Source organism: Zeus faber (assembly GCF_960531495.2).
Source record: "Zeus faber genome assembly, chromosome: 13".
NCBI classification, from domain to species: Eukaryota; Metazoa; Chordata; class Actinopteri; order Zeiformes; family Zeidae; genus Zeus; species Zeus faber.
In genome coordinates this window covers 9665267-9679758 of record NC_137198.1, presented here as the reverse complement: position 1 = coordinate 9679758, position 14492 = coordinate 9665267, and the positions used below count along the sequence as shown (strand labels likewise).

Sequence of the window (14492 nt, the reverse complement as noted above, 5' to 3'; positions counted from 1 at the left end):
TGACCGAATGGCGTCGGGCGTAGTTTGTTTATCTCGGGAGGAAAAGCTAAACATGTGTCCCACAACCCAGGGCACAACACCAATCTCATATATAATAACGATTTTAAATAATTCTTTGGATGAGGTACATTTATCAGTCAAGAGGGGTACTGACCATGTCTGCAAACAGACGAGGAGGTGAATTTTGAGAATTACAAAGCATTAAGTGCCTGAGGAAAATGTGCTTTTTTAAGTGCCTTTTTATATTAAAAGGCAGTTATATATATAGAGAGGTGCCCTATAAAACAAAAAATGCTCTCATCCTTGTTTGCCAAAATGTGAAAGTGGATAGAATCCAAGAGGGAATAAAATAAAAAAAATAAAAAAAGATGCCTACATTAAAATACACATCTCAATTTTGTCAACCTTCTTTTGCTTGTGCTTTGTTATTTTGTAGTTCAGAAGATCTAAAATAAGTGATAATCATGTGTCTGGAGAGTCAAGACATGGAGGCACCCTGATGTGACATGCCTGCATAGGGCAGATCTGTCTGTTAATTACAACCTAGCTCTGAGGTGGGAGGTACTAGTGTGGTGGGGGCATTTTTTAATGAGGCATGGAGCAGATATGGTATAAATACTGACACCATGGTACTGTGAGGCAGCATATCCTCAGTTGTGCTCCTACCATAAGGATATACAGCAGCACCTGAGCTCACTGGTGCTGAAGATATTTTTCCCTTCTCTGGACACCGGTACGTGTGTTCTTCTCTTCCTCTCTAAACATTCTCATCCATTGAGCTGCGGAGGAGCGTATAGGAAACATTCAGGCTTTGTGAGGGCCTCTGCATCTGTGATTCTACTGGGAGAGCAGTCAGGCTGAGACAGCTGAAGCAGATTCTAGCTGGCTTACTGAACAGTTTAAAAAATGGAAATCGGCACGGCATGAGTGATGCTCGGATGCTGTAGTAGGGTAGGCTGTAGACTGTGGGGAATCTTAGATGCTCCCACTGAAACCAGGACAGAAACCCAAATCCTGGCTCTAACTTTGCTGCTTTAATGTACCCCATCTGCATTCATCCACGGCCATTTAGGTAGAGATGTGCAAAAAAGTTTTTAAGTTTTACAGAATAGACTGCAGTGTTTTTAGAGAATCCTGTTGCTCGCATGAATCTTTGCTCGCTCAGTTCCAGAACACTGACACTGAAGTGACTGTCTTTTAATTCTGCAGGTTTGCTCTCTGAAAATGGACATACGCGTCGCCAGCATCCTCCTGCTCCTGGTGGCTCTCACAGCAGCCCATGGAGAGAGATATGTGGTGAAGAAGGTCGTGAAAGCTGCCCCGCAGTACCAGCCCTACTCAGTGAAGAGCCACGGTAGGAAACTGCTCAAATCGCTCTGCTTCGGCCACACAGCACGAATGGTGGCCGTCTCAATGTTCGCTCGACGTTCAGGATTCAAGGAGTTTTGTGTGTCACATGCAGTCATGCAAGTATTGTGCAGTGAAATGCAAAGGGGAAAGATTCTGAAGGCTGTGCAAAACAAAGACGTTAGAATGAAATAATCTAAAAGAGAACAAATCAAAATATATACGAGGAATAAAAAATATATATATCAAATATATATATTTGTTATATTTATATTTGCAATATAAACACAGGCAAAAATGTAAACAAACAAGTTGGTACAGTACACACCTGCAACTACAGTATAAAATAACTGGCAATTTTAATATTTAAAATGGTAATATTGAAAAAAATATGTCATTTTAAATACACCCGTTTAGCAAGAACACATCGTACTGTATTCAGTCGTTAGAAACTTACCAGTTAGCTTAGCATCCACGCTGCGGCGCTGCGCTGAGGAAGTCACTTTGAAACCCGAGCTCCAGCTAGCGCTCTGATTGGCTGCATGGGTGTGACTGCCAACCAATCACGTCGTCCAATTACGTGGCTTATTTGCATAATCGACGGGCTGGACGGACTCGTGTTGTGAGATTGTTCTTTTTGGATTTATCTGACTTTAGCCAAATTCAAATAACGAATTGACATTTCCATGTTTGGTTTTTTTGTTTTTTGTTTTTATCATTTTTATTTCCTCAAAGGATAACAACAAATTAACATGTTTTTTTTTTAAGGATAATGTGTTTATCTGAGACATTTCTTTTCATTCTTTTGTAAAATGTTTTGCTGAACTTTATCTTTACTTTTACTCTTTTTATATCGTCGACCTGAAGTGGAGGAGTTTCATATCCAAACAGGAGTGTTCAACTTTAAAATTACATTCGGACCATATCACTGTGACAGACTGTGACTTTTGATGAATAATTTTAAATTTGGCTGTGACAATAACAGTGCAGTCAGTCACCCAGAAGTGTGGTTTGTTTGGGTGTGCCCACTTTACACAGAAGTGGAAACATCTGTTTGGCTTTATCCAAGTCTATAGTTGGCCAAGGAGTAATGCCTTTTACACTTTAAATGCATGTAACCACATTTAAACCACTCCCTCTCATTTAGATGGGCCGCCTCACAAGTCCCTTGGCATGTTCCATCAAAGTCTTACACCTCCATTGTATAAAATATAACATAAAACTAGACTTAATAAAACATTTGTTTAAAGATGTAAATGATAGATTCTGAGAGTCGGCTGTTAAAATGTGTTAATCAATGAAAAACTGGTACATTGTACTCCATCTTAATTCGAACTAAAGAGGCCTGTGGGAAAGATACTTGCCCCACCTTCAGTAGCACCAGCAAATTATATCAAATTGGTGAAATTCAGTCAATTAACAATTTGATCAGAATAATTGTTAATTTTTTTTATTCAATGAGCATGTATCCTCTTTTTCACTTTCATTTACATTTATTAATATATGTTTTGGGTTAGCAGTTAGAATCAATTTTATTCCCAAATTAATTTGAGATAATGCTGTGATTTGCTGTACTGTTTTACAAAAAAAATTAAGTTGACTTTTCTAAGCAGTTGTTTATTAAAAACATAGGGTAAGATATACAACCCTGAATTTTTGCAGTATTATAATATAAAAATGTATGGGATAGTAGTAGTTTTTAATCTATTTTTAGGCACAAATGCTGACCTTTTGTTTTATTTCCAGTTGTTTCAGTGGCAGGTGAGCCTGGTGCTCCAGGTGAGCCTGGCCCCGAGGGCCCTGCAGGACCACCTGGCCCTCCAGGCGAGAGTGCTGAGGGTCTGACTGGACCCGAGGGACCCCAAGGACCCCCTGGACCTCCTGGACACTCCATCTCTGGCAAACCTGGCTCCCCAGGTGGCCCTGGAAAACCTGGCATCCCCGGTGCCCACGGTGAAAAGGGAGACACTGGAGCCGGAGGCGCCCAGGGACCCAGAGGGATGCCTGGACCTGCTGGAAGTCCCGGACCCGCTGGCCTTTCCTCTACTGGCAAGCCTGGACCTTCAGGTCTGCCTGGAGCAATGGGACCAAGAGGAGAGTCAGGTCTGAAGGGACATCCAGGTGTACCTGGCATTCCAGGGCAGAAGGGTGATAACGGGGTGGGAGTTGCCGGACCACAGGGTGAGACAGGACCTGAGGGACCTATGGGCTCAACTGGAGCCCCAGGTCATCCCGGAGTTGGTAAGCCAGGAAAGGCAGGAATGCCCGGTGAGCCAGGAAAGGCAGGTAGCCCAGGTAGTGATGGTGCCACTGGTCCCATGGGCCCACAGGGACCCAAGGGTCACACTGGTGCACCTGGTGTAGGTGTTTCAGGTAAACCAGGTGAGAATGGTGCCCCAGGTCTGCCTGGTCCAGTTGGTCCCAAAGGCCATCAGGGAGCTTCTGGAGCTACTGGTGCCCCTGGAGTCCCAGGATATGGCAAACCAGGTGCTAATGGTCAGAAGGGAGATAGGGGAGCAACAGGTAGCACAGGTGCCACAGGCGCAAAGGGTGAGCAAGGTGCAACTGGTCACACTGGTGCTACTGGTGCAACTGGCGCTACTGGATCTGCTGGTGCCCAAGGCCCAAGCGGTTTCCCAGGTGACAGTGGCCCCGCAGGCCCCAAAGGGGATGCAGGTCCAACTGGACCTCAGGGACCTAAAGGATACAAGGGAGAGCAGGGAGCTCAGGGTTTCCAAGGCAAACAGGGTTATCCAGGTGCCGCTGGCCCCACTGGCCCCAGAGGAGCCACTGGAGCTACAGGTAACAAGGGTGACACAGGTGCCCCTGGCCAACACGGTGCCTCTGGTATTCCCGGCCCCGCTGGGCCCAAAGGTCTTCCCGGCCGTGCAGGTGAATCAGGTGCCGCTGGTTCTGATGGTGCTCCTGGCCCCAGAGGACCTGCCGGACCCCAGGGCGCCACCGGCGCTACAGGCTTGAAGGGACACCCAGGTCTTCCCGGTTCTCCCGGCCCCGCTGGTTTGGCTGCAAAGGGTATTCCCGGACCTCAGGGTCCCCCCGGTCTCCCTGGTGATAGTGGTGCTGATGGCAGCCCCGGCCCAGCTGGTACCCCTGGCCCCCCCGGTCCCCCAGGCGAGGTTATGTTTGAGAAGGGCATGGGAGTTGGAGAGGTCATGGTCAAATCCCCCATGTCTGCTTTCACTGTCTCTCTGGCCACCCCCTACCCCCCCGCAGGCTCCCCAATCAAGTTTGACCAGGTAGTGTACAATGCTGAGAATCACTACGACTCAGAGAGCGGCCTGTTCACATGCCAGATCCCCGGAGTCTATTACTTCTCTTACAGCATCCACGTCAACGGAGCCAACGCTCTCGTGGCTCTGTACAAGAACGGCCAGCCTGTTATGTTCAGCTATGACGAGTACAACAAGGGCTTCCTGGACCAGATGTCCGGTAGCGCTGTGCTCCTGCTCGACGAGCAGGACACCGTCTACATCCAGATCCCCGATGACGACGCCAACGGCGTCTTCGCTGCCGAGAATGTCCACTGCTCTTTCTCTGGGTTCCTTATTGCCTCGACGTGATACGGCACAAGGGTTCCCAAAAGCCACACAACTGAATTCGGCATCTATTTCTCAAGCTAAAGGAAAATGCCCTGTTCATTTCTCTCATCCAGATAAAGGCAGGTAGTTTACTCTCGTCTTTGAGGAATAGTAGCATATCGACTTGAAAAAACACAACAAATGGGTGCTTAGAAGAAGGAAATTTAATTTATGAATACAGGTTATCAGGGATGGGGAAGCAATCCACAAAGTAACCAGGGAACTTTTGTAATGGAGACAGCATGTGAAATTGAGGTGTTATGACTATTGTGTCCTGAATTTTCTTTTCCAATCTCTTACTGATTTCAACTGGTGATTCTTATATTTTGTGTTTGGTTTTTTTTGTTTTGTTTTTTTGTTTCTTTTGTACAACCTTGATTTTTTTTGGTGACCAATAATCTTATTAAAAGTACACAAATTCTTCATGTGCAACATGTTGTACCTGTTGTCATTCTATATGACGTTGTGAAATGGTAATGGTCAAAATGATCATATTATTTGATCGTTCTAATAACAAATATAAAATGATCTCAAAGACCCACAAATGCAAACTGTTTGACAACAACTTTGTTATATCCCTAAAAGAATGACCAAAATAAAAGATATGTCTTAAGAAATTATTTTGTCTGAGTACCTTTTTCACGTCTTGTAGGTAAATAACTTTGGTATGACCAATAAAATAAGGTATTGCAAAGTGGCAACACAATGTAAAGATAAGATTGTGATGTTTACCAGACAACAGTCTCCCTTTGACATATATACAAGACACACTAAGGAGAGTTTGCTTTCTCCCACACATTTAGTGGTTATATTAAATTGTTAATAAATTATACTTAAGATTTCAAGTTCCCAATACTTGCATACATATATGTGGTGAAATGTCTTTGCAACGCACCCGGAGATTATGCACAATAGTTACTAAACGGAACATAATAGCTTACCTAATTCTTACCTAGCTAACTGAAACTAATTGATTCCTAAAACGTAATGCAGTTAGTGAATAGAATAATGTAAATAAAATAAAATTAAAATTAAAGAAGACTCAAAAAGAAAATATACAAAGCAGGGGTACAAAATATATATATATAAATGTACGGTATATAAATGATAGTATTATTCTGATTTTTTTTTTTTTTTTTTAACTTATTTAATAATCTACTAAAAGACAACAACAGTTAAAGGACTTGTTTTTCCCATGGTCGCATGTAGCAAGTGCCATTTAATAAAGCTAACTCCAAGACTACAGGTGTGTGCTGAATATAGCTGCTGGGAAGAGGAACGAGGAGGAACCTCTGGTCGCACAGAAGCTGTTTGATCTTTCTTGGGAGAGGGACCGAGTGGTTAGGGCTCGGGGGGCTTGGAGGCGGACCAGAGGATAAACTGGGTCGCCCAAAATGCTGGGGATTGCCAGCCATAGCCCGCAAGCAGCTGAGGAGACTGCCATTAAGACGCTGGCCTGTGGTTGGGTGTGAGATGTTGGGGTGGGAGTGGGACATGCAGACAGCACGCCATGTGGTGACCGAAGCCAGACTCCCTGACCTGGTCAGCCCACACCAAAATCATCAGGAAATATCGCACTTTTATATAGAATGTTATTTTTTTTTTAATGTATATTGTTATTATTCTCCCCCGTTAATTATTTGACCGTCTGCACTTTTGCAACTGTAGTGGCTGTAATTCTGACTTATGAATTGTTGAAAATAGTCCATATGCTTCAAAGATCTGTCTATTACTGTTAATGTCACGTTACTGTTGCTGTCTGTAACTATTGTGCATAATGTCCGTGTGCGTTGCAAAGACATTTCACTGCATATATGCATGAAAGTATGTGACAAAAAAAAACTCTTGAATATAGGAATTAATGAATAGCCTACACGAGGCGTATTCAACTGGTGGCCCACGGTCCAAATGTGGTCCACGAATTAATGCAGATTGGCCTGTTGAACACCTTTTTTGAAGCCCCTTTGAAGGTTAGTAATAAACTTAAGTGACATTAATTTTGGAAATGCCTGTAGCCCTGAAATTACCAACAACCATATGAGCATTACCTAGAAATTGTTTCTCACGAATTTATCAGGTCCCTCAGCCGGTAAAAGGTTGAAAATTGGGTCCCAGCCGAATATAGCCCGGGTCTACAATACAAAAACAAAAGTTGTATATCAACACTGGAAGTGGTGCAAGGGTGGTTGGTACGACCATCTTGCAGGACGCCGATGTCCCTGCCACACGTGGGCAGGTAGCCTCAACCTCGAGACTCCGTCCAAAAACTACACGCAGAGCGGGGACGACGTACGGAGAGAGAGCGGACCGAAATATTGGGCATTAAAAACACACCCCTCTTGCGGTGGCTGGGTTTTAAAAGGCAGGGGTTAATCTTGGTGCAAAGCAAATAGAAGGGTACAGTTGTGGGAGGCTAAAAACACCCCGGAGGAAGAGTGTAGGAAAAAAACACAAACCCCTTATTCCTAAAAAGATGCTGGTGTTTATGTGGGGCTTTTGGGGTTTCCTCGAAGGATTCTCGATGTGTCAGTGGCACGCACAACCATCATTTAGATGTGTGTCTGCAGTTGTTTGCGTCAGACAACAGCGGCGCGGGGCCTGTTTGTTCCAGACATTACCATTCGGAGTGCCTTGGTCGGAGGCGTTAACTCTGAATCTTTAGAGGTAATATGTTTGTGCTTGTTCACCGAGCGAATTGTCATTTGACTCTGGAGCATATTGTCAAGTGCATGCACATCCCATTTTGTTCATTTGTGGAAGGAAATAGCAGATAGTTGTAAGAAATTAAGCAAATTGTGGCAAAAAATATATATTTTAGATAACATTTAATATCATAACTACAAATATATACTATTAGATTTTAATTAAGTTAAAGTGGACTGTTGATCTTGAAAAAAAAAAAAAAAAGAAAGTTGTCATTTAGGGCCAAGCGCCTGAATGTCCTCCCTTCCCCTCACAATTTTCAATCCAAAAAGGGATTTAGTGACATACAGTGTACCAATGCAAAAAAAAAATAATAATAATAAAATCTGACTCAGAGGCAAAATGTGCCTTTAAAAGAAATAACAGCTTGCTTGATCCCTTGGCCACCACGCGAGGGCGCCACACCGCAAACCTTTCCTGGCAGAAGGGGCCAGTCGTCCTCAGTGCATTGCTCCCAGATACAGTGCCATTATATAATCTCAGACGAGAGCGCCAGAAAGCAGCCACGGAGCCTGTGATGTCTGCCGCGCAGTTGATATTGATCTTCTTTCGGTGCGATGACGCCAAACTAGACCCAATGAAAGCTTCTTCGAAGAAAAAGTAGTCACGTGAGGCGGTAACATGGCGTCGGACATGCTTTACCACAAATACAAAAAGGAACAAAGTAATTTATAGATTGATTCTTCAAATGTTTGCCAGTAGTTTTTAATCTATTTGAAACACTTTACATTGTAGTCATCACAGCTTGATGCGGAATTTGCTTAAAACATCTCCCAATTTTTATTCAATCTTACAAATGGTGAAAAAACAAGAAAAACTTCATTTACAATGGGTCATCTGTTAAAAACTTCCATCATTTAGGTACATATCAGTCATAAAACCAGTAATATCAAAGTCTATACAACGTGCATTACTAGAGAGTCTTGAGATGGTGGAATCTAATAGAAATTGATGAACACCTATTGTTTTTGACAACTAACTAAAACTACTTTGTTCAGGAATGGTTAACGTGTCCACAGGAGCATTGATCTTAAATTGTAAACAACTGTGCACTGCAAAGACAACATTTAAGACTTGGTTTTAGGACTTTTTTCCCTTTTAAATATTACAATGTGTCAAATCTTGCAGACACAGCTTTAGCTGCTACATCCAAATGCCCAGCACCAAATACTTCATTTAAATATGTCAAATTCAGCCCGTCAACACAGTTAGTCATGGTTTCGTTAAGAAAGCATTCACACTCAACACTCACGCCGACACTCACCCACGTCACAAATGCAAACACCAATGAGCAAATGAGGGAGCAGCATTCACTCCGGAACCACCGTCCGTCACTGCCAAGGACCCTGCAGTCATGATGAATGAAATGGTTGCAAAACATAACAAAAAAGTAAACAAAATGACAAAAAGAAAATGAACAAAACAAAATCCCTGGTTTTAGACAAGTCCTCGCATTCCTCTTCTGGCCTTCCCTTTCACGCGGTCAGCACGCTACGTCACTCCTCGGCGGCCGGAGCCTCCGGACTGGCTGCTGTCTCCGGCTCGGCGGGTGAAGCGTCGGCGGGTTTCTCCTCCGCCGCGGCGACCTCGCCTTCCGCCTTCACCTCCTCTGCGTTGGGCTCCTCCGCCACCGCCTCCTTGCTGGCCTCCTCCGGCTTGGACTCCTCGGACGGGGCTTCCTCCGACGCGGCCGCCTCGCCTTCGGCGGGAGCGTCCGCTGCCTCTGCGCCCTCCTCGGCCGTGGCCTCCTCGGATTCCTTCTTGGTCTTCTTGAAGGAGAAGCCGCTGAGCTTGAAGGAGGGCTTCTTGAAGGAGAAGCGCTTCTTCTTCTGCTTGCCGTCCTCGGCGCCGGGGGGAGTGCCTTCCTCCTCTGATTTGCCGGCGGCCTCGCCGTTGGCGGCGGCGGGCTCCTTCTCGCCGTTGGCCTCGGCCGCCTCTATCTTCTCAGCGCCGTCCTTGGGAGCCTCCTCGGCGGGAGTGCTGCCGTTGGCCTGAACCTCGGCCTTGTTGGCCTCTTCCGCGGCAGGAGAGGCATCGCCGTTGGTCTTGGCGTGACCATTTTCCTTCAAAGACACAGAGGGGGGATTTTATCTTTTTTTTTTTTTTTTTATAAAATTCTTTAAACATGTGTGGATTGTGTTTCTGACTAAGGCACAGGTAAAAGACCTGGAGTTGGCCCCTGGGTGCTACACTGCCTACTGCTCCTAGGGAGTAGGATGGGTCATATGCAGGGGGCAAATTTCATTTCCATGTATACAAGTACTGAGAAATTACAATAAAGAAATCTTAATGGCAGCATTGGGGTAACTGATATAGAATTTTCATACATTTTCCTGCAAGCATTGGTATGCAAGATTACTACAAGCCCCCACCCACCCATCTAGTCTGCCATTTATTCAAATCGGTCTAGTAGCAGCCAATGAGAAAATGGTTCCAAAACTGCAGCAACATCTGTTACTAGGAGAGTGACGACAGATTACCAGCGTTCAGCAGTAGGCTGCTCAGTTCATCTCGAGTACCAACCCATTCCAGCAGGGGGCGCAGCGCGACGGCTCCCAATGTGGACGCAACAATTTGGCGAAATTGTTTTAGTGGATCCCTCAATAAAGAACAACGAATTCGCAACATTATGCGTGTCCGAGATTGTTTGTTGAGTTGAAACGCGGCCTCTCAACAGCCCACCTGGACGAGGGGCACGCCAGCCCGGTTGGACCAGGCAACAAAGGCGTGGTGGGGTGGTGTTTTTTTTTAAAATGGCCATGCCACTGTGGGAGCAGCTGCAAACCCTCACATCATGCCACCCGAAATGTAAGCTCCACGACACTCACACACGTGCAATGGTCGCACCGGCTCCAAAATGGAGGGATAATGAGTTAGAATGCAAAAAAAAATAAATTTCACATAGCACCAACCGGCCTCCCCTGCGCCTAAAATGTAGAAGATTTAAAAAAAATAAATCAAGTTGGCTTTAAAATCATCGGTCCCCGTCGTGCATTGACAAGAAATGCGTTTGCCCCAGACTGATTTTAAATTAGTATCACATGGACAAGACCCAATTGACGCATGTGGCCACTTTCCCTGAACGCCGGGTGTGCGTGGGGACGGACCACCGCGACTGATTCATTCAAGTCTAACGTCGACTCCCAACGATGAAATATCCCGTTCTTAAAAACACACCGTAGCCGAGTTCATTTTTTTTTACCTGTCCGTTAGATTTGGCCGCCACCGCCGCTCCTTCCGCGGCGACCTCCTCCTTGCCAGCGGTTTTGGAGATTTGCGCTCCCATGCTTCTCGGTCCAACAAAGGAACGCGCCCGACGCGATGAATGAACAAAGACCGCAAGATTCCTCCCCGAGTTCCCGGACAAAAAAAAAAAAAAAAAAAAAAGAGAGAAGAGCCCCGCTGAGCAGACCCCGGCGCCGAGGAATCGAACCTGCGTACGGGGAGGGAATCACCGCGCGGAGAGCGTGCAAAAAAGAAAAATGCCGCAAGACGTTGATCGAAGAAAGGGAGAATTCTTTCGGGTTTTTGGGGGGGTGTTTTTTTTTGTTTTTTCTCTCTCTCCTCCTCCTCCCCTGTGCGAGGTTCGTAAGCGGAGAAATTGCGCCGCCGCAAATGAGATGCGGGAGCGCAACGCCCCGGCCCGCTGATGAATGGGCGCGCCGCGCCATGACGTCACAGGCAATCCCGCCTCGACCAATCAGGGGCCGCGGGCTGCGGGGGAGGGGGCGGGGCTTACAACGAGGGGTAACGGCCAGGGACAATGGGAGATGGAACGACATGGGGGGACAACTTGTTTTCATATTCGTCACGTTCAGCCACCGAAGTGCCTTTTACCCATCCCACCCAGCGCGTCTTAAAATATAAATGGTTGTTTAATGACAATATGTTGGGCGCGCATCGGGGCTGTTTAATGATTGAGGGAGTGTCCCCCCCCCGCCCCCCCCAGTGGTTCCCAACGGACCCAAGGGGGTCAAAATGATTAATCAGAATGCGGCTTTATTGGCCAAGTATGCTTACTCGTACAAGGAGTATACACTAATTGGGATCTTTAATAACAGGATTCACAATGGGTGCGACAGGCCAGCAGCCTGTCCAAAGAGCTACAGTGCAAATAGTAAGGATGGGAAAAAAAACCCATTGAATATTTACGGAAAGCACTGAATCAAGGCCGCCGTCTGTGGTGCCTCTTGGTCTGATTCCATCTTAGTTCAATAGTTAAACTTCACTGTTATTTAATCGACAAGACATCAGCACCATGAGAGAATGTACAATAATTACAGTGTTTCCCTGTTATCTCCCTAACTATAGTATAGACAGGTATGGAAGATTGAAATAAATCATTTCTAACAATAAAAACCTTTTCAGATTAGGCTCCCAGAGACAAAATCTTATCAAATGGGGCCTGGGGCCGAATGCGTATCGTGTTGTCCCTTATCCTTGGTCCTTGATATGAAAAAGGTTGAGGATCACTGGCCTTCTTCACTGGATGGCTCAAATAAAGTTGACCCTGTAAATAGTAAAATAATCCTTGTGAACACATACTTCACGAGTAGAAAAACAACAATAACAGCTGAAGAGGCCGAGTCCTGAAAGTGCTATTGTTGCGTCCTCACGCAAACCCAACTAACATATGTCTCGCTTAGAAAACAATAGCCTGTCTAAGTCTAACCCCTCTGTCTTCATCTCCCTTATCTCCTATTTGACAACAGGACCGTGGCTGCTTGTTGCTGCCGGAGCATCCCATTGACCTACATATAAGCTGAGTTTATGGCTGGTTGCAATGCTCCCAACCCGCCACCAGCCACAAATCTACAGCCTCCCCATGCTCTCATCACTGCCTGACCCACATCACCATGGTAACCAGTCCAAAATGGCTTCGAGGTATAGGGCCACACTGCAGAAAGAGACCTCAGCGTTGATGACTTGTGATTATAGTGTTTGGATGGGTGGTATTGTGTTTGAAAACTAAGGAAGCTGGCAAGTTTAATAGATGCTTTTTTAAATATCATCAGATAACTAGGCCATGCTTGCTGTGACGGTTACACATCAGATGTACATGAAACAGATCATTACAGCGTCTGGTGGTGGGCTGGATGGATAGATACAGTATATAGATAGATATTTGAATTATATAATTTTAATCGTCTGTTGCTTATTGGCCTAAATGTGAATTGTAACGCATACAATTAGTGGTTCTGGGTCCAAAATGATAATTAAAGGACAAAAATAAGAACATTCGTCACATTCTCTAATTGCTGTTGTCGTGTTTTGGGACCAAATATTGAGAACCCCTGCTGCAGGGAGTGATGAGCTGACTTGCTGGATGATATTTTTATTTGATGATGTATTTGTTTATTATAGCTGTGTGAAATTCAATATTTTTCACTACAAGGGCAGATAAACACACTTGTAACCGTTTGCATGTGAGGCCCATCAACTGGAGCTTTAGCAGAGGGTAGTGTAGTTCTGTGTAGTTTTGTGCAGTTTTATGTAGTGTAGTGTAGCGTAGTGTAGGATAGTGTAGTGTAGTGTTGTGTAGTTTTGTGTAGTGTAGTTTTGTGTAGTGTAGTCTAGTTTTCTGTTCTGTGTAGTGTAGTGTGGGTTTGTGTAGTGTTGTTTAGTGTAGGATAGTATAATATTGTGTAGTGTAGTATAGTGTAGAGTAGATTAGTGTGTAGTGTAGTATAGTTTGAGGTGTAGTGTAGTGTGTAGTGTAGCATGTAATATAATGTGTAGTGTAGTGTAGTGTAGTGTAGTTTAGTATAGTGAAGTGTAGTGTAGTTTTGTGTGGTGTAGTATAATATTGTGTAGTGTAGTGTACTGTGTAGTGTAGTTCAGCATAGTGTAGTGTAGAGTAGTGTAGTGTGTATCGTAGTGTAGTGTAGTGTAGTGTGTTGTAGGATGTAGTGTAATGTAGTGTGTAGTGTAGTGTGTAATGTAGTGTAGTGTGTAGTGTAGTATACTGCTGTGTAGTGTCGTGTGTAGTGTGTAATGTAGTGTAGTGTGAAGTGTGTAGTTCTACTGTAGTGTAGTGTCGTGTGTAGTGTGTAATGTAGTGTGTAGTGTAGTGTGTAATGTAGTGTAGTGTAATGTAGTGTGTAATGTAGTGTAGTGTGTTGTGTAGTGTAGTGTAGTGTGTAATGTAGTGTAGTGTGTAGTGTGTAATGTAGTGTAGTGTGTAGTGTGTAATGTAGTGTGTCATGTGGTGAAGTGTGTAGTGTAGTGTAGTGTAGTCTGTCATGTAGTGTAGTGTGTAATGTAGTGTGTCATGAAGTGTGTCATATAGTGAAGTGTGTAGTGTGGTGTAGTGTATAATATAGTGTAGTGCGTGGTGTGTAGTGTAGTGTAGTAAGATAAGATAAGATAAACCTTTATTAGTCCCACAACAGGGAAATTTACATCGTTCTAGCAGCAAAAAGGGGACAGCAGAAAATAGAGACCATATCAAGGTACACACTATAAACAATATAATGAAAACATAAAAATAAAAAATCACCATAAATAGGAACCAGAGTGTAGTGTAGTGTAGTGTGTAATGTAGTGTAGTGTGTGGTGTGTAGTGTAGTGAAGTGTGTAGTATAGTGTAGTGTGTAATGTAGTGTGTAATGTAGTGTGTAGTGTAGTGTAGTGTATAATGTAGTGTAGTGTGTTGTGTAGTTTAGAGTGTAATGTAGTGTAGTGTAGTTTGTAATGTAGTGTAGTGTTTGGTGTGTAGTATAGTGTGTAATGTAGTGTAGTATAGTGTAGTTTGTAATGTAGTGTAGTGTGGTGTATAGTGTGGTGTGTAATGGAGTGTAGTGTAGTTTGTAATGTAGTGTACTGTGTGGTGTGTAGTGTGTA

At 44.4% G+C, this 14492-nt stretch overlaps 2 protein-coding genes across 2 annotated transcripts; one reads left to right on the top strand and one right to left on the bottom strand.

Moving 5' to 3' along the window:
* The first annotated feature begins 633 nt into the window (after window positions 1–633).
* On the top strand, window positions 634–5643 carry col10a1a (collagen, type X, alpha 1a). Its single transcript, XM_080012829.1, has 3 exons — window positions 634–733; window positions 1210–1354; window positions 3094–5643. Exons 2-3 carry the CDS (start codon window positions 1225–1227, stop codon window positions 4926–4928), a joined length of 1965 nt encoding a protein of 654 aa, XP_079868955.1. The 5' UTR covers window positions 634–733; window positions 1210–1224; the 3' UTR covers window positions 4929–5643.
* A 2742-nt stretch (window positions 5644–8385) lies between these two features.
* On the bottom strand, window positions 8386–11201 carry marcksb (myristoylated alanine-rich protein kinase C substrate b). Its single transcript, XM_080012855.1, has 2 exons — window positions 10852–11201; window positions 8386–9712 (listed from the first exon to the last, which is right to left on the bottom strand). The coding sequence occupies exons 1-2, from the start codon at window positions 10933–10935 to the stop codon at window positions 9146–9148; spliced, it is 651 nt and encodes a 216-aa protein (XP_079868981.1). The 5' UTR covers window positions 10936–11201; the 3' UTR covers window positions 8386–9145.
* Window positions 11202–14492: the final 3291 nt, after the last annotated feature.

What these genes read in the sequence shown, in the direction of transcription:
- col10a1a (XM_080012829.1), top strand. Translation starts at nt 1,225, where the DNA reads ATGGACATACGCGTCGCCAGCATCCTCCTGCTCCTGGTGGCTCTCACA. An exon ending in CTACTCAGTGAAGAGCCACG is followed by an intron (nt 1,355 to 3,093) that starts GTAGGAAACTGC and finishes TTTTATTTCCAG; the next exon opens with TTGTTTCAGTGGCAGGTGAG.
- marcksb (XM_080012855.1), bottom strand. Translation starts at nt 10,935, where the DNA reads ATGGGAGCGCAAATCTCCAAAACCGCTGGCAAGGAGGAGGTCGCCGCG. An exon ending in CGGCCAAATCTAACGGACAG is followed by an intron (nt 9,713 to 10,851) that starts GTAAAAAAAAAT and finishes GTGTCTTTGAAG; the next exon opens with GAAAATGGTCACGCCAAGAC.